Consider the following 23,729-nt stretch of genomic DNA (forward strand, 5'->3'; position numbering starts at 1 on the left):
CAGCTCCACTACATTCTCAGGCAGCAAATTAATTCTTCTGAGCCTCGTTCTCCTCATATAAATGGAGGTGTTAATAGTACCCACCTCATAGAATAATTATGAGGGTAAAATAAGATAGCGCATCTAAAGCTTCATCACAGTGCCTGGCGCACAGTAACGGCTTAATAAATGTTTAAAAGAATTTTCCCCATCTTCCCTCACTGCTGGATCTGGTGACTAAACTCAAATGCTCCCACACAGGTTCGGATTTCTCACACCTGAATTTTTTCAAGAATAGAGTTTTTAAAAAGAATAGTTCATAGTCAGATTGACTTTGATATAATCTTAAAAGCAATACAAAAAACCTTGAAAGATGCATCCTGGCTGTCTAGACAGGACTTTTTGGAGAGCCAGACCATGTTTGAGTCCCAAGGTCTCTGGCTCTCACCTTCCTCATCTGGAAAGTAAAATTCTATTTTCACCAAAATTTCGCAAAGATGCAATTGGCCACACTCCTGTACAGATGGAACTACATTCTCAGGTTATGGGGCTGGGGAATTTTCCTAATAAATGAGAGGATTTGAGCCTTCCCAAGTTTAATATGTAGGGAAGGAGCTGAGGATTAAAAGGGAGACACGATGAGGATTTAAGCAGATTTATTGCAGATCATTATTGGAGTGCATGAGTTACAGGCCCAAGATAAAGTCAAATCTCTCTCTCAAGAACATTTTCTTGGGTAGTAATAGACAGGCAAAGCCTTTTTCTTTTTAAATCATTCTCTAATGAGAAATGGTTTGAACTGGGAACTTCTCTGCACAGTAAATTGGACAAATTCAGGGACACGCTGGACAGATCCTTCAGTAACAGAACAAGACTGCTTTGTCCAGCAGGAGCGCGTCAGTTAGAACTGGAATGTGACGTCCACACAATTGACAGCCAGCACGCTGAAACATCGGCCGCAGGATCCACCTGAGACTCGTGTGCTCACATTAAATCCTGCCCCCGATCCCTCCCCGCTGCTACCCCTCGAAACTCTGTTCAAAACCCAGGAGGGGCTTCCCATTTCTATCAGGATAAAATATCAAATCCTTAGCACGCCCTGCAAGTTCCTGCATGGTCCAGACCCTGCTCCTTCCATAGCGATTGTGCCCTCACCCGCTGCATTCCAGCCACACTATCCTCAAGTGGAACATACTTCCCCTGCCACGGGGCCTTTGCAAATACTGATCTCTATTGGGAATACCCCAGGTGGTTCCTCTTCATGCTTTAGATCGTAGCTCAGCTCTTTACAGTACCATTGGCCATCTTCATAAGTCTTAAAATTGTAAGCAATAATTGTGTAATTAATTTATTAATACTATCTGTGTCTAAACTCCCCACTGGAATAGAAATTTCACGAGGACAGGTACCGTGTTTACTATACTGCCTATTCTATTCCTATGTTTGCACAGGTCAAGTGTTCAATAAATATTCACTGACAAAGCAAACAAATGGATTTTCATCCTCTGTCAACATCAGAAGCTTGGGCTATAAATCTCTAAGAGCAACAAATCTTTGAACTGAAACTTCTGAGTCACTTGGCTCCAGAAGGCAGGCTGACATAGACTTATATAATGTTGGTGACATGTTGTGTGTGTACACGGATGGACATCTGTTGATCTGTGTTCTCACCCTTTCCTCTGTTCTCTCTTTCCCTGGGTCGCATTTCTGCTCCTAGTTCCCCTGCTGTGTAGCTCTTTGTTTCTTCATTTCCTCCGTTGCGTGCCTATTACTGGTCATGTTTGCTTTTCTCGGTGCCCTCCCTCAGAGGCCAGGGCCTTCCTGTGCTTTGGCAGCCTCGCCGGCATTCACTGTTCATGGCTCCAGCCTCCTGATTTGATGGCTCTCTTAATTCCAAAGTCTGCCTACTCTGCTGCCAAGATATTTAGGAGTTGTTATTCCTAGAAAAATACTTAAAAGATTCTCTCTCTCTCTCTTAGATCATAGGAGTACTATTCTTGGTTTTAGGGCCATGAACTTTAAGGCAAAGATGATTTTTTTAACCCTGGAGTGAGTTTTAGGAACTCCATGGTATTTTCCACTGAATGTGTCATGGATCTCTTTAGTAATCTCTTTAAAAACAATAATAACATATCTCGCTCTTCAAGAGGATGAAAATTGCACAAGTAGGACTTTGGAAATGAAAGCAGGTTGGAAAATAATTGAAAATTTCATGTAATTGTATTGTGTCTGGGAAACCATTGTAGTAGTAGGGATTTATTCATTTCTGTGTTCATCAATTTAATGAGCATTTATTGAGTGTTTAATATGAGCCAGACACTGTACACAATGATGTACAGGCAGACGGGAGTTCTGCCCTCATGAGGCATACATTCATGTAGCAAGAAATAGACAATAAACAATGAAATGTACATTTCTGGCAAGTGCAATGAATCAGGTTATTATGAGTCAGTTACAATCACTGAGAATCCATTTTCTCTTCCACAGCAAGGAAGGCATTGCCTTGGCCATGCTATTTGCACTGTCCAGTTCGTGCAGTGCTTTCCACAGTGTGGGTGAAGATCCCCTAGTGAGTCAGGAAGTTAAGTTTTTATAAAAATTTTTAATGAATAAAATAGAATAGAAAATATCAGCAATTATCTCACATACTAAAGGTACTATTTTTGTTCAGATTTAAATGTATAGATATACTGGTTCTGATGTAGAATATGTCTTACAAAGGGTCACCATCAAAAATGTGTGAGAGCATGGCTCCTTGCACCAGAATCTCAGTATTGTCCCACCTTGTATGAGGTGCTTAGGGACTGTTTATAATGATGGCAAGACAGATAGCTGGTTCCCTTGGGTGACAAGAAATGAGCAAATTCAAATTCAGCCTCATTTCAAAGAATCTGTCATTTCTTTAGGTTATGAATTAGAAAATATTATTTGAATACATGCTCTAGGAGGACTAAAAATAAGTTATCACTTAACACAGGCAATTTTAAGAAAGACATTATGGGTTAAAAAGCATCGGTAGGCTTTTCTAATTATACATATGCCACGGGATTGCTAAACTACTCAATTCATTCAGCAAGTCTTCACTGCGTATCTATTATGTCCCAGGCACTGGGATTGAACAAACCATGCATGGTTCTTACTCTCATTAACTTTGTAAACTTCCTCTTCACTAAGCCAGTGACCCTCAACCCTGGCACCACAATAGAATCATCTGGGGCAGATTTTAAAAAATACTGATGCCTAAACCCCATTCCCAGAGGTTCTGGCTTAATTAGTCTGGGGTAGGCACCCAGAATAGATATTTTTTAAACTGTCCAGGTGAGTCTAACATGCAGCCGGTATTGAGAACCAGTGGCCTACAACCTTCCACACGAATCTTGCAAATTTGTATATTATTTAACTTTGCCTAAGATACCTAGAGCATTTTCTTTCTCAGGGCGGTAAAATGAATTCTTCTTACAAAAGTAAAGACTTTGAATACCTCTAAAAATGTCAGCATCTGTAAAACCTTTAAATTATTTTCATCATTATTCTCCAGCTGAATACTCATTAACAAGTTTTTCATTATTGGTTTTGAATCCCATCTATGAAAGTACGTCAATTCCCCATTATTAACCATTTCCCCTAAATGATTAATATTAAGGACAGAAATCATCCTTTAAATTCTATATTTAGTGTCAATTATCAAATTAAAGTTCCACATCTATACATTTCTAGATGAAATATTCAAATTAATAATCATTTGTATATTTGTTTCATTTTTGCCAACTTTTTGTCTCATTACTACATTAACTAATTGCCACTCCTCTCATCTTCCAATAATGAATCTCCAGGTAGGGAAAGTTTATCAAAAACCTGAAAAATAATCTCTGCCTGATTCACGTCCCCATTTCCGTCAGCAACCTTTGTGTTTCAACTTTTCAAGAATTTTCAACACATTGGAAAAAAGCCCCTCTCACCTCCAGCACGGTGTTTTGCCCTCCCTGAAGACAGGATTAAGGCATCTGATTGAAGAATTCCATTCCTCCTTTTTTCTTTTCGAAGGAAGCTCACCAAACCAGCTGAAATATTTGGGAGTTTTCTGAATTCCCCACCGTCTTAGGCTCGCTGCCTGTTGATGATATGCCCATTTATTCCCTTCTTCGGAGACATGTGGAGGTACCTTTCATCTTCTCTCATTTCTTGATTTGATCCTTGAGACTGTATGTGGGCTACAGAAACAGTCAGCTTGGCTTGGGAGCTCCTGGCTATGTAGTCGGGGCCAGTCACTTCAATTCTCTGAGCCTCAAGTTCCACGCTGGCAAAATGGAGAGAGAGATAAGGTAGTTTAGGTATCAGATATAATGAATATAAACTACTCTGCACAATGTCTATACCTTCTAGGGTGCAACAAATGATAGATAGCATTAATATTGAAGTGGCAGTCTTCTCACATTTAATAGCAATTCACTACATTGATATAGGGCATGTAGTATTCTTTCCTGCAAATAATTTCAGCCCATCTCTCATTAGAAAAAGAGGGATTAAACACTGGAGAATTGGTTCCCCAGAAGCATATCTGTTACAGGAACACTTGTTCACTCACTTGACAAATATCCATTGGGTACGCTCTCTGTGCCAGACTGGGCTGGGAGCCAGGGTTCCAGCAGGGACCAGGGCAGACACACACTCAGCAACTTAGAATTTACAGTCTTGCCAGGGAAACTAAAATTCTCATGAGTGTGCTTTAGGATGACATGGAAAGTTGCCTTTCAGTGCCCCAGGGGCTCGATGATTGAGAAGCCCACCCCTGACAAGTACAGAATTAATGATGATGGTGATGATGATGATGATGATGATGACGACGGTGACTACAATGATGACTGGCATCTTTTATTTGAAACGGTGACGGTCTTCTCTATTATAATTCCTTTTAAGAAATGTTAAGCCTCCTTTCCTTACTTATTACAAGAGCATCTGAACCATGGAATGAGCTTTATAGACATGGTCCACAGTGAACATAAAACCTCAGAGTGTGACGAGGGCCACCTGCTGACTTTGCAGAGGAGCTCTCATTTCTCACAGGCTGATTTGAGCACAGTGTTCTGACATTTGTTTTCATCGGGAGTCATACAGTTTGCATTGCTGTGTTTTTTCCCAGGGTTTTTACTGTGCACATATAAACCATTTTAAACATTCATCTTTCTTGCTTTTTTTTTAAACTTAACACTATGGCACATTTCAAGCACTGATGCTTATTATGTTTTTTCAAAAGTATCTTTAATTTATTGCATGTTATTCAGCCTTTTCCTTTACATTTAGGCATTATACATCCTCCCTTAATTACTTCGAATGATACTACATTGCTACACCATAAAACTTTGTATATACATTTTTTATCATGTCACCACTCATTCCTTAGATTTGGTATCTACAGGGCGTGTCACAAAGAAGTTTACAGCTTTTAAGCATCTTAAAATTTATTGTCAAATTTCTTTCCAGAAAAACAGTACCAATATCTATTTCCTCTAGTATGGTCCAAGTAATCATGCCTTATCCTGTTCTGAATACACACACACATATACACACACACGTAGACACATACACACGGGTTCGGATTGTATCAAAACTATAGGAAGCAAACAATGTCTGGTGTGCCTCACATTTTATGATGTAAGCAGCCTTTGATGTTGAATGCCTAGATACATTTTTTAATTGGGAGTTACAGATGGCAATATTCTATCTTTTCATTTTTGTTCATGGTGAGATCATTCTAAACAGGTAAGATGGATCCCCATCCAAAACTGGTTTGGATGTCGAGACTGATAACACTACACACATCCAAGAGGGAATGAAAAGGTTTATTGCGTACATAATGGAGCTTTTGGAGGAGCAAGGCTAGCTTTCTAAGCTGGTCCCAAAATGTCTTGAGAGAGCAGGGAAAGGAGACTGGCTTGTGGTTTTTATTGTGATTAGAAAGTGGGGCTGGGGTGAGGGTTTCGGTGCACAGCAGGTGCTTGCGTGGTTTGAACCTTCCATAGGTGCCAAAGGAAAGAGCACCCAGGCTTTCTTATCGTCTTGCCCAGATGTGGGGCAGAAGGCAAAAAGTGAGAGGATGAGGCTTATAAGTTGTCAGCCATCAAACGTCAAAAAATGGTTTGTTAGTTTATTTGATGAAATATTTTATAAAGAGACACGTCCTCTTCTACTCTTTGATTACTGTGGTACTCATAAAGGAAAAGTAGGAAAATGCTTGATCCTTTTCATTTATCTACTGGTTTTCAAGATAATGAAGTGATTTCCTGTCATCCTCTGAAGGTGATTAATTTTTTTAATGCTATAAACTCATGGGTCTAAACATATTTGCTGGGTTTCAACCCATTGTGATTTTTATCATTTTTAAAACACAATTCACCCCACCTTTAGCCAGTGGGAGCCTCTTTAATTTGGTTCTTGAGTCCTTTTGTCATCCCCAGGTAGGATTTGATAACTGCCTGGTAACTGGCTCTGGGTGTGAAACAAGATGTTCCATGCCCGTCTTAGCTTTCCTGTTCCAGACTTGGAATCAGCTGTTTCTGCAAGAAGCCCAGGTTTCTTTTAGTGAGAAATTTTACTTCGAGACCACAATCTGGGTACTAACTCATTGCTCCTGGGTTGGTCATTATCTCTAAAGGGCCTCATGAGATCGTTTTACTACTTACAGTTCAAATGTGAGCCTGCAGAACTTTTCCTTCACCTTTGCTCTGTTACATATGCACCTCCTTTCTTCACGCTGAGAATCTTGGCTGTTAAGTTCAGCAAAGGTGACAGAATAAGAATATTCCGGAATTACTCATTTGTTTTTTCACGTAGTGTACACATGACAGTATTGGAATAACAATATTGATGCTAATACTAACCTTGGTGACAATATGATTACTGAAAATGTTACAATTAGTTTCGCATATGCTCTACACATCCTCCTCCCGTATTTATTAGAGTTCTACTGTATCTACATTGTCACAGCATCTGGTAACTATAATCTACAAGTTCTCCTTAGCTCTCATTTTGTTTCAGTTCTACAGGTACCTATATGCTGGTCCTCATATCTTTGTCTCTTCATCATCCTGTGAGAAAAAAATTTATATGAAAACCACAATTTGGTATATCACCTGTGGTCCTTCCCTGAGTCTTGCCATCTCATTTCTGAGTTTTTCTACTTCTGATTTGCATTGTTCTTTAATGTTCTATATCCTTTTCTCAATCTCTTTTAGTTTGTTTTGAAATAGTAGGCTAGAGTTTTGTTCTGTTTTGAGAGCATATCTTTCTGGCATGCTTTCATTGTCTGCAGGGATGTTATTCTGTGCCGTATTCTCTTCTTTCTTAAAATAACTTGTTACAGATATGACCTCCATACTTTTTTCTGCTGCTGATTTTTGTGTGAAATTGGTTTCCTGAACTTTTAGAATGAGCCATGGTTCAAGACAGCTTTTATAACTCCTCAGAGCTCCCTCTTCTGCTGTTTTGTAATGGTCAAAAGTAGGGCAGCCTGCTTCCTGAGGCTTCCTGGCTCTGTTCTCCTCCTCTCTTTTGCCGTTCTTTGTCCCTATTGTCTTCGTCCTGCTCAGTTTTGATTCTACTCCCAGGAGATACTCCTCAGGGTTGTGCCCTGTCTTGGCAGGAGCTCTGGCTCTTTGGTTTTGAGAATTCACAGGGGCTGGACTGCCCCTGCCGCCTCAGACCTTTTCAGTGTGGATTCCTTGCACCATCCAGTACTGAAGAGTGGAAAACCCCTCCTCATTTCAGCTGCTGTCCTCAAATTAGCCTGCTGCACTTTTCCAGGGAATTCCCATTGACTATTTTGGGGTTCCCCTAGTCCCAGCTCTATCAGATGCTGCCCTGTTGTTTTATTCTTCTTCCACAAAAACACCAATACCATAGAGACTTAGTAGCCGTTGGTGGTTTGTCCCTATCTGTTTGTATTTAATACTGCTTAGGTATTAATTTGGCTCCGAGACCCAAGGTTTAGCTAAAGAAATGATACCCTCAAGTTTCAAAGAATTGATCGCACCACCTTCTAGCACACCTGCTTATTTTATATTAAGAACTGTGGCCCCAGAAGCTGTAGATATCTACAAAAATGGCAAAATCTTACTAAGACCTAGGATTACAGTGGCCATTATGGGGAATGTTCCAACTAGACAAGATTGTTTCTTTAAGAAGAGCACTTGAAAGCAAGGGCTCCCAAACCACACAAACAGAATGGGACACCCATTTTAATTGGCTTTCAGGAGGCTCCAAAAGCCTTCAAGATTCCACAGCAGCTTCATTGAAAAATTCATTGCAAAAGCCTAATGAAAATTAAAGACACAAGAGGTACCTAAAGCAAAAGACTACAAGCCTGACGTGATTCCTACTGTTCTCCTCTCTCCTCCTTTTCTTGAGCACTCAGAGTCCATTAATCCTCTCTCTGAACTGCCTTTCCACTCTGAAGAGAACACAAGACCATAAACAAAGGTCCACCAAGTTAGTGGCCTTACAGCCACCCCCATATCTACCCTGGAGGGAGGGCCCCCATACGGGCCCTGTCCCAATTGAGGGGACTCCCAGGATTCTCTGGTAAACTGCTACCAGTTATTCTCTTAAACAACCAAGGGAAGACTAAATTAAAATTAATAGAAAATCTTGCCAAATTCTGGTAGATAGGAGGGTTACACTTTACTTTAAAACCCACTCTCTTGGGAACCTAAAGACTGGATCCTGTAAAACCTGGCACAGGCCAGTGAAGGATGAGAATTTTTATCAGAGTTGGCTCTCCTGGATCTCTGTAGTGCCTGGTCAAGAAAGGAAGATAAAGTTTCAGCTTGTCCCTTCCTTTCCAAATTCAGACTCTTATGAATGAATTTGGTTTGGGGGTACCCATTGGTTGTGGATCCTTTCTCTCCCTGGGAGAGCTAGTTCCTTCTTGTTCATCTCATTTTGTGTCTTGAGAACTTGGCTTGGCTTTCTGCCTGCCTGGGAAACACAGGTTGTTGGTTCTTGCATATGCAGGCAGCTCAACCACCAGGTTGGGAGCCCAAAACTATGCCTGGGCAGAAATGTGGGTTGCACTCCTTTTGCAGCAAGGGTCCTACTGACTGTTGCCAGCTCTCAGGGGCATTTTCTAAGCCTTTTTTTCTTTGGGCTGTCTTTGGAGTGGCCCTGGGTCCTGGGAGGGTAATATCCTTTGCACACTCTTTGGGGATGACTCTTGCATCCAAGGGGTTGTTCAATACTGTCAGGAGTATTTATTGTTTGTCCCAGCTGAAATCTGATAAGATATTTGAAAATTTTTTTTTTAAGTAGCTCTATGATCAGAAGTTGGCCAGATTGGAAACTGATATTCAGAACCTAATAGGAACTATTTTTTAGGCCTTCTCCCCTAAGCTAAATGAAACTATGTACCTAGAGGGAAGGAAAAACACTCCAAAGAAAAACAGCTCTAAATCTGGAACATAGGAACCAGTGAGCAAATGATCTCCCTAAGACTAGAACATCAGAGAAGGAACGCAGACAATGACTGGCTTACAGCATGTGAACCTGATCTCGTGGCCTGTGAATACCACACAGAAATTGAGCAAAAACAGCGAGAACTCCAGAGCAGTAGCTGAGAGTAGTGCTAATGCCTTAAACTTTTGACCTCATCTCTCAGCTAGGCTGAGAGTCTCATCAAATGAGAGAAAGTGTTAAAAGCAAGACAACAGGCTCAAACGGAGTCACTTATGCTAAGCCCCACATCACGAAACCAAGACTGAACTTAACTACAGTTTCCACTCTCCCAGAAATAGAATCTTAAACCAGTTAACCAGAAATTGCCTGATCAGCACTAGCTATGGTAATCTGCCTGATAGACCCCTGCCCATTCCCCAAAAGAAACTAACCTTACAATAACCAACCCACTTCTTTGGCTAGTATAACTTCCTTGTTCCTGCTCCCTTCTGCCTGTAAATGTCTTCCATTTTGCACAGCTCCTTGGAGCGCCTTTCTATCTGATAGATTGGATGCTGCTCAATTCATGAATCGTTGAATAAAACCAATAAGATCTTTAGAATATGCTCAGTAGAATTTTGTTTTATAATGGTAAACAGGGAAGGAAATTCTAAGCATAAAAGCAATGGAAAAAGTCACAAAGGAAAGTTTTGATAGAGCCACCCAGGTGAAAAGTAACATCCCTCTTCAATATTCAATTATCATATTGCCACAGCATTCAGCAAAGACTTACATAGCTAGCAGAACTTTACTCAGAACTTGGGATGAAGTGACTTAAAGATGTCCTCTGTTGGACACAGTCTTAAAATTGTCTTGGATTCAGGCTTGTACTGGCCAAAAATGACCTCATGACTTACTGAAAGTTTAAAACCAAAAGATTTGAATACTGTTATCCAGATTGGTAGAAATGCCCTTGTTTGGCAAGGTGCTAAATTAAGAACCCTGGAATAAGAGAATCAAATTTTCCAGGTGGTTATCAGTAGGTTCCCAATTAATTTGACCCAGAGAGTCCAGGATCTTTTGGGTACTGCAAGACATTTTAAAGCAGCGTATAGCCTTGACCTAGAGTGTATGCAGGATGGGTGGGCAGTAAAGACGAGTGATGGTCACTCATTTTGTTTAGCCTCTTGGTTGGTCTGTGGGGCAGTGAATTGCAGGAATCCAGATTTATCACAGGTGGTCTCGACGTACAGAAAATCAAAACATAAAAACACACTTGTAAGACAGGTAAATTTAGGAGGTTATCATTAACATCCCAAGATTATTCTTCTTTTATCAATCCATTCAATGTCAACTTCTGGCAGTTCATTTAAGGTTCTCTGCATGAATCAATAAGAAAAATATAAAGTCAACAGGTTAGGGCTATTTCCAGGGGAAGATCCTATCCTAAGAAACAGATGAAGCTTCTCAATATTTGTGAATAATATTTAGGAATACATTTCCTGGATAAATGGTGATCAGGTTGCATAAAATGTCAAAGCAGTCTGGGTGTTTGTGAATGGAACACTGAAACTCTGGACAGGGAGTAGAGTGAGGCTCCTGGGGACCAAAATTTAAGGAGGCACTCACTTCCGGGACAGACTGCATATAAACAACCCTGAGAGAGCACCTCCTTAAATTTTGGCCTTAGGTACCTTACTCACCTCAACCTTGTGCTGACTTGCTGAGGCTGATTGTTTAGCTACAGTAGTAAATGGACTCTCTTCATCCCTAATTGTGCCCCTAGACCTTTTCCCATGCAAATTTACATTGTAACCCTCTACAGACCAAGTTGGAGTCAGCTAGTTATGTGTTGGCCTAAGGAGAAATTTCACTCAGCCAGACAGGGAAAGAGTATGGGCTCTATCTAGTCCCTGAAGAACATCTTTTCTAAATTCATCCCCATCTCCCATGCAAAGAACTGTTAATAGGAATTTGAACTTTAAAAATGAGAGAGAGAGAGGAAAAAAAATCCTGTTAAGGAACGTGCCTTGATTTATAAGACCAGAGACTGATTGGGCAGGGGACATTTTGCATCAGCTTGCATCAAAAGGTTACTCCCACCTTTTAAGCCTTATTAGTCTGCAAAACAAATAACTGAATCCAGTTTGGGGCTGGGATTTCTAAGTGTGATCCATACTTCTAGGTTCCTTTTCTGTCCTGGAGGAATGAAACCGGCTTTCTGAAAGAAGATGATTTTGCACAATTTCTTTCCTCCTTCTTCCCTTGAAACATTTGTGGGCAAATAGGGCTTACATATAGAGTGCTTTATTTGGCTCTATTTTCCATTAATTTGGAATCCTTCATGTTGTCTTGGCTTCCTCACCATTGTGAGGGAGGCATGGTTCATACTCGGGCTGGCTGGCAGCTTTCAGATCTCGACGAAAGAGCATGCCCCATACTTTTCAACAATGGCTCAGGGAGAAGCGCATTAGGGAAAAGGAGACAAATTCACTGAGCTGAGAATATGGAACAAAAGTCTGTGTTGGCTCTGCGCTCTGCTTCTGAGCCCAGAATGGATATACAATTGTCAGGGAATTGATTTCTGTCACTTGCATTTCCCAGTTCATTCTTGGGCCACCTTTTATCATCACCCATCTCAGCCTTTCTTTCCTTGTTACATTGAGAGGAGAAAACAGTATTTTCTCTGCTTCTATATTTCTTTCTTTAAAGAATGATTATCTTCTTATTCTTCCCACTCACTACCTCTCTCTTCATTATTCTCAGCAGGTTCAACATCAAAACCTGGCTGAATCTGTCCTGGGAACTCATTCTTTTTTTGGAGAGCATGGTTTCACATGTACTGTTCTGCATCTGCTGCAAGCTTTGGGGTATATTTCTTGCTTAAAATAGCAGCCCAATCTAGCCACAAGGCCATGTTCTGCATCATTTCCCCAACCAGGTCTCCAATAGCTACAATAATATAATAATTATAATTTGCTGTGTGTGTACATCATGTCAAGCACTTTTGCAATGTTTACTTCAAGCCTCCTACAACCTGGTCCCGCCCTTATCTCCAGCCTACATCTCCTGGTTCTCCTTTCCCATAACTAGCTTCTCTCTACTTCCCCCAAACACCCATATACTTTCCCACTTGAAGCTTTTTCCCGTGCTGCGCTTTCCCCTCCCTATACCTCACCTGGAGTGTCTTAATCCCCAAGTCCGCATTTCCCATCAGAGCACCGTTCACTAAAATATTAATCATTCCTGTAGACCTGATCGAGATGTTCCCTTCCCCATAAGGACTTCCCCAAACCCCAACTACTCCCTGGATACACAGAGCTCTGACATTTGGCCCAGGCCCTTTCCAAATCTACCTTGGAAGACCGCACTTCATAATTTTGAAAGAGCAGGATCAGAGAAGGAGCCCCATTGTTCCCTAGGGCTAGCCACAATGAAATGCACTCTAGTGCTAGATGCTTGGAAATTGGAGTTTTTCACGTGGGACATGATGATGTGTCTCTTAGCACTGAGGGGGCATGTAAAGATACACACAGAACTCAACAGACCGTGCTCACCTCAGTCTGTTGTAGAGGGCAGATGAAAACTGATTTATTTTCAACAGATATTTATGGAGTGCCCTCCTCCCAGGCCCCGTACTAAGCACAGGGGATACAAGGCAAATGTCTACACTAGAAGATTGATAAATGGGCTAAGCAATTTGTGTTTACTTTCCTTCCTTGGGATGAGGTAATGCAGAGATTCTCAAACCTGGCTGTGTGGCAGGATCACCTAGGGAATGTGATTTATGTATTTGTTTATTTATGCATTAGTTTTGAATTTCATTTTGTAGGAATAAATAATACATTCACCAGATATAAAGCCAAAAGATTGAAAAGAGTATACGGTGAACTGTATCTCTTGCACCACTGTTTGAGTTGCCCACTTTCCCTCCCTGGATACCTTGCCAATTTATTTGCTATCATTGGAGAATAGTTTAATTCCACCTGTCTCTCCCACCATAGCAGAGTTATTTAAATAGGGTGGGAAGGTCATCGAGAGTTTGGAAGGGTACCTGAGCAGGCTGCCTAAGCCAAGCACAAATTAGGAAACCAGGCTGTGGTGACAGAGGTGGGATCTGTGCCTACAGGATCTGGGTAAGACCAGGAAATGACCTCCTGAAGGTATCTGGAGTCAAGAGCCGCTCCTGCTGGTCTTCCTAAGTAGCTAGCTCCCGATGAGGTCCTCAAGATCTGTCCCGACTAAGTCTCTCAGAATTCAGCACTACACATTCTTCCATCCTTCTTAGACACGGGAGTGTCAATGCATCCATATCTGTCACTGTTTGACTATTCTGTGCTAGAACATAGGCATTAAGCATGATAGAAGAGCCTTGCAAATTAGGGTCAATATTTGTTCTTTTATTCAATAATAATATAATATATGCCTCCTTTGTGCACCAACAAATGCATGCAGTATTGCATTTGGTCCTCACAACATCCCTGGGACATAGACACAGACATAGACATAATTACATAGGAGGCAGTATACAATAGGGGTTAAAAGTACGGTGTGTAGAGACAGGCTGCTAGATGTGAGTTCCTGCTCCTCTACATGAAAATGTGGAAACTTGAGCAAGTTACTTCAACTCTTGGGGCCTCAGTCTCCTCGCCTATAAAAGATAAGATGGATGTAACACACTTTGTACAATGCCAAGCACATGGTTTATACTCAGTTCATTTTACTTCTTTGTGTTTTTGAAGAGGAAAAGCTCAACAACTTTATAGGACCACTGACATCCAAGATACCAGAAGCCATCCAAGTTATTACTAAGCCAGAGGACCAGAAGGCAGCATCACACACAAGGTATAACAAACAGAATTCAACAGCACATTAAAAGGAACATACACCAACATAAGTTGGATTTATCTCAAGGATGCAAGGATGGTTCAACATACAGAAGTGAATAAATGTGATACATCACATTAAGAGAATGAAGAATAAGAATTATGATTATCTCAATAGATGCAGAAAAAACATTTGACAAAATTCAACACCTTTCATGATAAAAACTCTCCACAAATTAGATATAGAAGAAATGTACCTCAACCTAACAAAGGCTATATATGACAAACCCACAGCTAACATTAAACTCAACAGTGAAAAGCTGAAAGCTTTTCCTCTAAGATAAAAAACAAGACAAGAATGACCACTCTTGCCACTTCTGTTCAACATAGTACTGGAAGTCCTAGCCAGAGCAATTGGGAAGAAAAAGAAATAAAAGTTATCCAAGTTGGAAAGGAAGAAGTAAACTTGTTTGTTTGCCAATGACATGATCTTATTTATAGAAAACCCTAAAGATTCCACCAACAAACTGTTAGAACTAAGAAATGAATTTAGGAAAGTTGCAGGATACAAAATCAATATACATAGATTGGTTGCATTTCTATACACTAACAAGGAACTATAAGAGAAATTAAGAAAATAATCCCAATTACAATAGTATCAAAACACACAAAATATGTAAGAATAAATTTTCTTTCATCAAAGAGGTGAAAGACCTGTACATTGAAAACTATTAAAACATTGATAAACGAAATTGAAAAAGACATAAATAAACAGAAAGATAGCCCATGTTCATAGACTGGTAGAACTAATATTGTTAAAATGTGCATACTACTCAAAGCAATATAAAAATTCAATTCAATCTCTATCAAAAGTCCATTGATATTTTCACAGACATAGAAAAAAACTACCCTAAAATTTCTATGGAACCACAAAAGACTTCTAATAGCCAAAGCAGTCTTGAGGAAGAACAAAGCTGGAGGCGTCAACTTCCTGATTTCAAACTATATTACAAAGGTATAGTAATCAAAACAGTATAGCCCTGGCATAAAAACAGACACATAGACCAAAGGAACAGAATAGAGAGCTCAGAAAAAAACCCCACATATACAGTGATCTTGGACAAGGGTGCCAAGAACATACAATAGGGAAAGAATAGTTTCTTTAATAACTGGTGTTGAGAAAACTGGATATCCACATGAAAAAGAATGAAATTGGACCCCTATCTTACACCACTCACAAAAATTAATTTGAAATGCACTAAAGATTTAAATATAAAACCTGAAATTGAAAAACTCTTAAAAGAAAACATAGGGAAAAAGCTCCTTGACATCCGTCTTGGCAATGATGTTTTTGGATATAACACCAAAAAGCACAGGCAACAAAAGGAAAAATAAGTGGGACTACATCAAACTAAGAAGCTGCTGTGCAGCAAAGGAAACCATCAACAAAATGAAAAGGCAACCTATGGAATGGGAGGAAATATTTGCAAACCATACACTGACAGACGGTCCTCAACTAATGGTGGTTCAACTTAGGATTTTTCAACTTTACAATGGTGTGAAAGCAATCCGCATTCAGTAGAAACTGTACTTCATATTTTGAATTTTGATTTTTACCTGGGCTGGGCAGTATGCAGTACGATCCTCTCTTGTGATGCTGAGCAGTGGCAGCAGCCGCAGCTTCTGGTCAGCCACGTGATCACAAGGGAGAACAACTGATACACTTACAACCATTCTGTACCCAGACAACCATTCTGTTTTTTACTTTCAGTACAGTATTCAATAAATTACATGAGATACTCAACATTCTATTATAAAATAGGCTTTGTGTCCACTATTTTGCTCAGCTGTAGGCTAATAAAAGTTCTGAGCATGTTTAAGGTAGGCTAGGCTAAGCTATGATGTTTGGTGTATTAGGTGTACTAAATGCATTTTCTTTACCTTTTTTTTTAAAGACTGGCACCTGAGCTAACATCTGTTGCCAATCTTTTTTTTTCTTCTTCTTCTTCTTCTCCCCAAAGCCCCCCAGTACATAGGTGTATATTCTAGCTGCAGGTCCTTCTAGTTGTGGCATGTAGGACGCCGCCTCAGCACGGACTGATGAGCAGTGCCGTGTCTGTGCCCAGGATCCGAACAAGCAAAACCCTGGGCTGCCAGAGCAGAGCATACAAACTTAACCACTCAGCCACGGGGCAGGCCTTGCATTTTTTATTTAAGATATTTTCAACTTAACGTAGATTTATCGGGACATCACCCCATCATAAGCTGAGGAAGATCTGCATCCGGTAGTGGGATAATATCCAAAATATATAACAAACTCATACAACTCAATAGCAAAAAACCTCCCAAAATGAATAACCTGATTAAAAAATGGGCAAAGGACTGAATAGACATTCTTCCAAAGAAGATAGCAACTACATGAAAAGGTACTTGACATTGCTAATCAGCAGGGAAGTGCAAATCAAAGCCACAATGAGTTATCACCTCACACCTGTTAGGATGGCTTTTATGAAAAAGACAAGAGATAAGAGTTGGCAAGGATGTGGACAAAAAGGAAACATTTTGCACTGTTGATATGAATATAAATTGGTACAGTCTTCATGGAAAACAGTATTAATCAAAACATTACAAATAGAACTATCATTTGATCCAGCAGTCAGTCCCACATCTGGGTATATTTCTGTAGGAAATGAAATGAGTATCTCAAAGAGATACTGGACTCCTATGTTCACTGCAGCATTCACAGTAGCCAAGACATGGGAATAGCCTTAAGTGCCTGTTGACAGATGAATGAAAAAAGAAGATATGGTGTATATATACAAGGAAATGTTATTCAGCCATAATAAAGAAAGAAATCCTGCCATTTGCAACTACATTGATGAACCTAGAGGATATTATGCTGAGTGAAATAAACCAGAGAAAGACAAATATTGTATGACTGCACTTATATGTGTAATCTAAAAAAAAAGTCTAAATCGTAGAAACAGAGCGTAGAGAGTAGAATGGTGGTTACCAGGGTCTGGGGTTGGGGAAATGGAGAGATGCTTGTCAAAGGGTATAAGCCTTTGCTTATAAGATGAATAAGTTCTGGGAATCTAATGTTGAGCATGGTGAGTATAGTTAATAATACTCTATTACATACTTGAAATTTGCTAAAAGAGTAGATCTGAAGTGTTCCTACCACACACACACACACACAAAGGTGATTATGTGAAATGAATGGATGTGATAATTAACCTGACTGGAGTAATCATTTCACAAAGTATATGTATATCAAATCATCACATTGTACATTTTAAATGTATATAATTTTATTTGTCAGTTATCCCTCAATAAAGCTGAGGGAGGAAACAAAGAATGTTTTCCAAAGTGTTCTGAGATTCATTGAAACATTCCCAAATAATCATCTTGCCCTTTTCTTTCTTAGGGTCTTGGAATTATAAGAGCTCAATGAATTGAATTCACAGCATCACAGACCCAGGAGAATCCTCCTAGATGGTGGATTAGTCCAGGACCTTTGCCTTATAGGAGAGAACCCAAAGTTCCAGGGATAGGAGACAGACTTAACTACACCATCCAGCAAAAGAGTGTCATCAGCCACACCTGCCACCTTTCCAGTGCTCAAACAGAGCTCCCAGCAACCCTAGGGCCTCAGCACGCTCTACCTCTGCGTCAGTTCCTTAGACTGCCATAACAAAAGACCTCACGTTGGGTGGCTTAAGCAACAGGAATGTATTATCTCACCGTTCTGGAGGCTATAAGTCCAATATCAAGGTGTCGGCAGAGTTGATTTCCTCTGAGGCCTCCCCACTTGGCTTGCAAGTGGCCATCTTCTCACTATGTCGTCACGTGGCTTTCCTCTGTGCTCCTGTACCCCTGGTATCTTTTGTGTGTCCTAATTTCCTCTTCTTATAATGACACCAGTCAATTGGATTAGCGCCCACCCTAATGGCCTCATTTTAACTTAATCACCCCTTTAAAGGCTCTATCTCCAAATACAGTCACATTCTGAGGTACTGGGGGTTAGGGCTTCTGCATATGGATTGGGGGAGGGGAGGGAAACACAATTCATAACAACTCCCTATGTCAGGAATGCTTTTCCCTATTCACTTAACTACCTCCTAATCATCTTCCTGATCCCAACTTAAATATCGCTCTTGAAGAAGCCCATTCTGACTGCATCCTCACTCTCCACAGACAAGCTCAAGCCTTTTTAGGCACTTCAAGATGCCCTTTTACTTGTACCTATCGTAACTGCTACCAAAGAAATAACTGTGTAAGTAGCTGACTCGCTTTTGTCTCCTTCAATGAGACTTCATCCTCCGCAGGGCAGGGAGCCAGCTGGTCCTGCTCACTGCTGCATCCTCGGAGCCTAGTCAGGGCCCGACACAGGTAACAAGCCAACAAATATTTGTTGAATAAACAAGTAAATGAATAATGCTCTAAATAAGTAATTAAAATGATGGAACCCTCTTTGGCATTAGTATTTGCAAACTATTCATGTTTTCTCACTTTTGCTTATAATGTCCCTGCTGTAAAATTCTGCTCGTGCCCCAAAGCCCAACTCAAAGAGCCTCCCCGAGTTGTTCTCCTTATCTAAGACAGAGCTAATTCTCTCTTCCTCAGCCATCCTGCAGTGCAGCATTCACGAGGCTGGTTTCATGCTCAGTCATACTCAGGGTAGATTGTTAACGAGTTTTTCCCACACACACCTCATCTGAACGGCAAGCTCCTTGAGGATAAGGGCAGAGTTTCACTTAACTCCAGACCCCTGGTGCACAGCATGACGCCTGGCATAAAGTGGGCACTCGATAAACAGTCAGTGCTTTCTAGGAGGCAGGACATGATTACAGCCCAGCTCGCATGGAGAGAGGCAGTCGTGAAGGTTCTGCAGTTCTTCCTGATTCCAGAATCACTGAGGGAGCCTCTTGCTGCTCTGCCACCGCAGCCTCCAGCAGGGCTGTGTCAGTTGCTGTTCCCACACTTCCCAGGAACAGCTTGTGGTGCTGGCTCTAGGCTAGGAAGACCTCTAATGACCGAATACATCAAGTTTCTGAGACCATTTTCCTAAAAGGAAAAGAAAAAGCCAGAAAAGAAGAAAGACAGCTTGTGAAGCCCTTTGGAATTTAATTTAAATTCTGACGAGAACTAACACTGTTTCTTCGGTCTGGGGTTACACAGACTGAAGCCCAAACAACTGATCCAGCTGGAAGGAACAGGGAGGGAGCAGGGACCCAGCTAGTCCAGATCCTTGTGGTTTCCTGTGGCTCAGGATCCTCCCCTGTGAAAAGAGAATAATTGCATCTGCTCCGCACTTCATAGCAGCATGTGAGATTCAGATGAGACGGGCACGAGAAAGAGAGCTCTAAGAAGGTTAACGAGCAATTCTAGTTGTGGGGGTCCTTGGTTAGCCCCAGAGTGGTTCAGGGATAAAGATAAGAAAATCAGGGTTCCTTAGAAGGAAGGATCCAGGCTTGACTGGCAGTGATGCCCTCCAGTATAGAGCTACCCGATGCACTGGGGCATTCTGAGGTTTGCAGTGAGTCTGGTTTTTATAAAAGCTGAGGAACCGTCCCTCCAATTCTCCATCTCCAGACATGCAGATACCCTGCCGCAGACCATCTTCAACTCCTAGTGAAAATCACTCCATCCAATCCCACTTCGCTTATCTCAACCTAGAGGTAGAGATGGGGGACAGCATGCCTCCTGCTTAAAATCAGGGCTTCTGCATTCACTCAGGCCAGAGTTTGAATCCCAGATCTGCTGCTTACCAGCCCTGTGATCTAGAGAAAGTATCTGATCTTCAGTTTCCTCATCTTTAATATGATAAGACTAATTGTGGCTACCCTGTGGGATTGTTGAGAAAGTTAAACCAGATACTGCATGCTCTGGGAGTAGCACAGGGTCTGACATGTAGAAAGTGCTCCACAAACGGGAGTCATGTTGTAATAGTGTAACCTCAACTAGAGTTAGGTGCTTTCTCTCCTTCCAGATTTGACCTCTTGGTCCATTTTGTCTTCGTTCCTCCTCCTTGGACTTTCTTTTTCAATCCAGAATGAACCCAATTCGGCCCCAGAATTATACCTCTTATTGAATTTCCTGTCCTGGGCACTGAGCAACTTGTATAGGAGACAAAAGGTCCTCAGACCATCTGGAACTAAAGAATGAAGAAAACCAGGTTCCCTTCTTATAATAGGGATCCCTGATAGTGAAGGGGCTTCACTACAGAGACCCCAACATCAGGCAGATGCCTCCTTGTCTCTTCCCTCCACAATCAAGAAAATCCTGGTGCTTTTCTTTTGTAGACCATGCTCAGAAAACGCATAGTCAGGATATAGAAGCTTTTGGCTCATATTTCTCAAAGAGTTCCCAACTCGAGATTCATTGTTTTTTCTTAAGTAAGCAGCATAGTTATTAGCTGCAGGATATGTAAAGGGCATGGAAAGTTACTGAAGCATCGAATTGAGAAGTGCAAATGTCAAAGGCAAAAAGAAAACTGTAAATATAGTCACAGACTTGAAAGTACAGGAAGCAAAAACAGCTGTGGGATAAAATGTCCTTGGAAAATAGCTAAGATGCTGATTCAGGATGCTGTTACTGACAATAGGCATTGCTACCTATCAGTCTCTTGCCATATCCTGGTACATGGTAGGAGCTCAACAAAAGCTACTTGAATAAATGAATGAATAAGTTGTAGACAGAATAAGTATTTATTTTATTGATAAAATTGGAATAGCAGAGTTGAAATAGTTTAAAAATTATGCTCTCTCCTCAAGCTCTTCTTTTCATGATGTATGAATCCTGTAACATTCTCCTTTTTTACCATTTCATCAAATGCCTCTCTGCTTCTAGCTATCATGACTATTTGATGGCCAGCTCAAGCTATGACAATGCACTAATAAAGTCTGGACTTTCATACACTTTATGCTGGGTTGACCCCAGAATGCCTCATCCACCTCCCACAAGTTCATGAAAACAGTCTCGAATGTTAGGAGACAATCTAGGTTCCTATTTCTCTATTCATCTCCTCTCCCCTGTAACTATCATGTGGGTTCAGACATAATACTATTGTATTTCTATATAAAATCACTCTTAGTCACATGTTTTGTTCCATTAAGGCTCCTCATCCATCTCACTTTGTTCTGCTTTTTCATGTCTTTGATGAGCGCTACCTGTGCAGCCTCTTTCTTCATGGTCCTCATGCACTCCACCTGCATCTCTGTATTGAGCGTCACTGTGACTCACCCTTGGTACATCAATGTTTGTCTTGAGTGAACTGCTCCTAGCAACCACCTCTTCTTGAAATTGTCAATGATGCTTAAATGACTAAATATAATTTACTGATTATGAGTCAAACAGGCAATATTTTCTTCCATGTTTGTCAACTGACAATACCACCTTCTTATCAGGGATATCCGTTTATTACAAACCATCACAGAGGCAGTTGTTGGACAAGTGAAGTTGCCCAGACTCAACAAAAGGCTGACTTATCTGCCTAAGTGAGACAAAATTTTACTGGATAGATGTTGGCAGTTCTCTCCCTCTCTGTAGGAGGTGATAAGATCATAGGATATCTTTTATTTAATTTATCTTCCTCTGGCAGTGGCGGATAGGTTCTTTGCATATCACATGGAGTGAATTTGTGGTCATCTTGGCTATGATTCTTAAAAGGAAATGTGGTATGATGGAATACTACACAGAATGAACATGGATGAATCTCACAGAAATAATGTTGAACAAAAGAAACCAGAAACAAAAGGGTACATACTTCTTGACTACATGGTTATAAAGCTCAGAAACAGGCCAAAAGACTTCTGTGGTGATAGAAGCCAGAATATGGTTACTGTTGAAGAGGTTATTGACTAAAAAAGAGCACAAGGGAGCTTTCTGGGGCCACTGGAAATGTTCTATATCTTGATCTGGATGGTGGTTACACAGATTTATACATATGTAAATATTTATTGGGTTGTTCACTGACGATTTATACTCCTAACTGACTGTACATATGTGATACCTCAAGTAATAAGTTAAAAACAAAACTTTGCAACACAGACACTTGATAATTAGGTCATATGGCACCACAAAATGAGACGTCACCAAGATAAAATCCAGAATTTAGCTTTCGAATTTGCCTTCCATGTAGAAAGGGTGTTTACTTCAGATGACTATCATATACTGTGGTTATTAGTCAAGATGGAGGTATTGACTGTCCTTTGTGGAATTAATTCTGAGGAGGTTACTAAGCCTCATAAGGTAGTTCTCTTCCCTAGTCAATAGAATCACAGTACATTTCTGATGACATTCTTGGGAAAAACTGCATCAGGGACAAGTGACATTAGAGACATTCACATTTCCATTCACAGAACATTACTTTTAACATTATTTCACTTAAACCTAAAGAAATGTGGTTTTTTTTAAATAACAAGAACTTATATTTCTACTAATGTTGACCAGTTATGAAAAATAATCCTTCTGGAAGAAGTGCATTTGCTGTGAAAATGACATTTCAATATGTAGAGTGCAGTTAGCTTAAGAGGGAGATTCTCTCTGTGGGCACATGTAGGCTGTGCATTTCTCAAATAGTTCAGCCTTTTAGAACTTGTGAAGTCCATTTAGTCTGGAAATTACTAGGTTTTAGTTCAATCAAAAAATAAGCCTGGGTTGCTAAAGGGTACAAAAGCCATCATAGGAAAAAAAAAATCAATTTTGGAAGGTCTTACAGAGTTCGCAGCTTCAAGGTCTGAAAGCTTGCTGTCCATGAAAGGCAGCAACTACTGTCAGAGGACATTCCCAGCCAGCCTCTTGGGCAGCTGTGCCTACCTGGACAGCTGTTCTCAGAGGTCATTTACTTTACCATGTTGGGACATGGATTTCCTTTGTACCTTGTTTTCACACAATATTTTATTCAATCACAGACGAGGCTTTACTTTAGTACTCACCGTGGTGTGGCAGGAAGCATACTTGCAGGCTTCAGTTCAAAATCCATCTCTAATGTGCATTACTATGTGTGACCTACAACTCAATTTTCAGTTTCCTCATTCGTAAAAAGGGCTGATAACATACACTTTTTTCAGAATTTCTGTGAATGTCAGTAATAATGTAGAGTCTGCCACTTAGAAAGTTATTCAATGATTTCTAGCTATTGGGATTATTATCCAAAGAGCCCTAATTGACTGTAGGGACCTCTGAGTGTTGGTAGAACTGTGGCATGCAGTGAGTACTAATCATTCAGTCAGGTGGGCCACGTTCAACAAATGTCATTAAGTACTAACTACAAAGCACTGTAGAGGTGACAAAGGCAATTCACTCAAACTCTTGGCCACAAATAACCTATAGTCAAGGGGATGAGACAGACAAGGTGTCAGCTGTACCTAGTGCAATGCCTAGCATATAAAAACACTCATATTTATTGAATAATTACCTCTATTGTTTTTCTATTCTCTATTTAACTTATTCCTGCTCTAATCTTTATTATTGCCATACTTGTTGCTTTGGGTT

General features: G+C 40.5%; 1 protein-coding gene across 1 annotated transcript in view; it reads left to right on the forward strand.

Annotated features, from left to right (window-relative positions):
• Window positions 1–4,749: 4,749 nt before the first annotated feature.
• TRPC7 (transient receptor potential cation channel subfamily C member 7) overlaps window positions 4,750–23,729 on the forward strand; it is a 294,982-nt gene continuing 276,002 nt past the window's right edge. Inside the window, exons 1-2 of the mRNA XM_046667789.1 lie at window positions 4,750–4,863; window positions 6,435–6,469. Coding sequence (XP_046523745.1) covers window positions 4,750–4,863; window positions 6,435–6,469 — 149 coding nt within the window. The remainder of the gene's footprint in view (window positions 4,864–6,434; window positions 6,470–23,729) is intronic.

Source organism: Equus quagga, chromosome 7, assembly GCF_021613505.1.
Source record: "Equus quagga isolate Etosha38 chromosome 7, UCLA_HA_Equagga_1.0, whole genome shotgun sequence".
In the NCBI taxonomy this organism is placed as follows: Eukaryota; Metazoa; Chordata; class Mammalia; order Perissodactyla; family Equidae; genus Equus; species Equus quagga.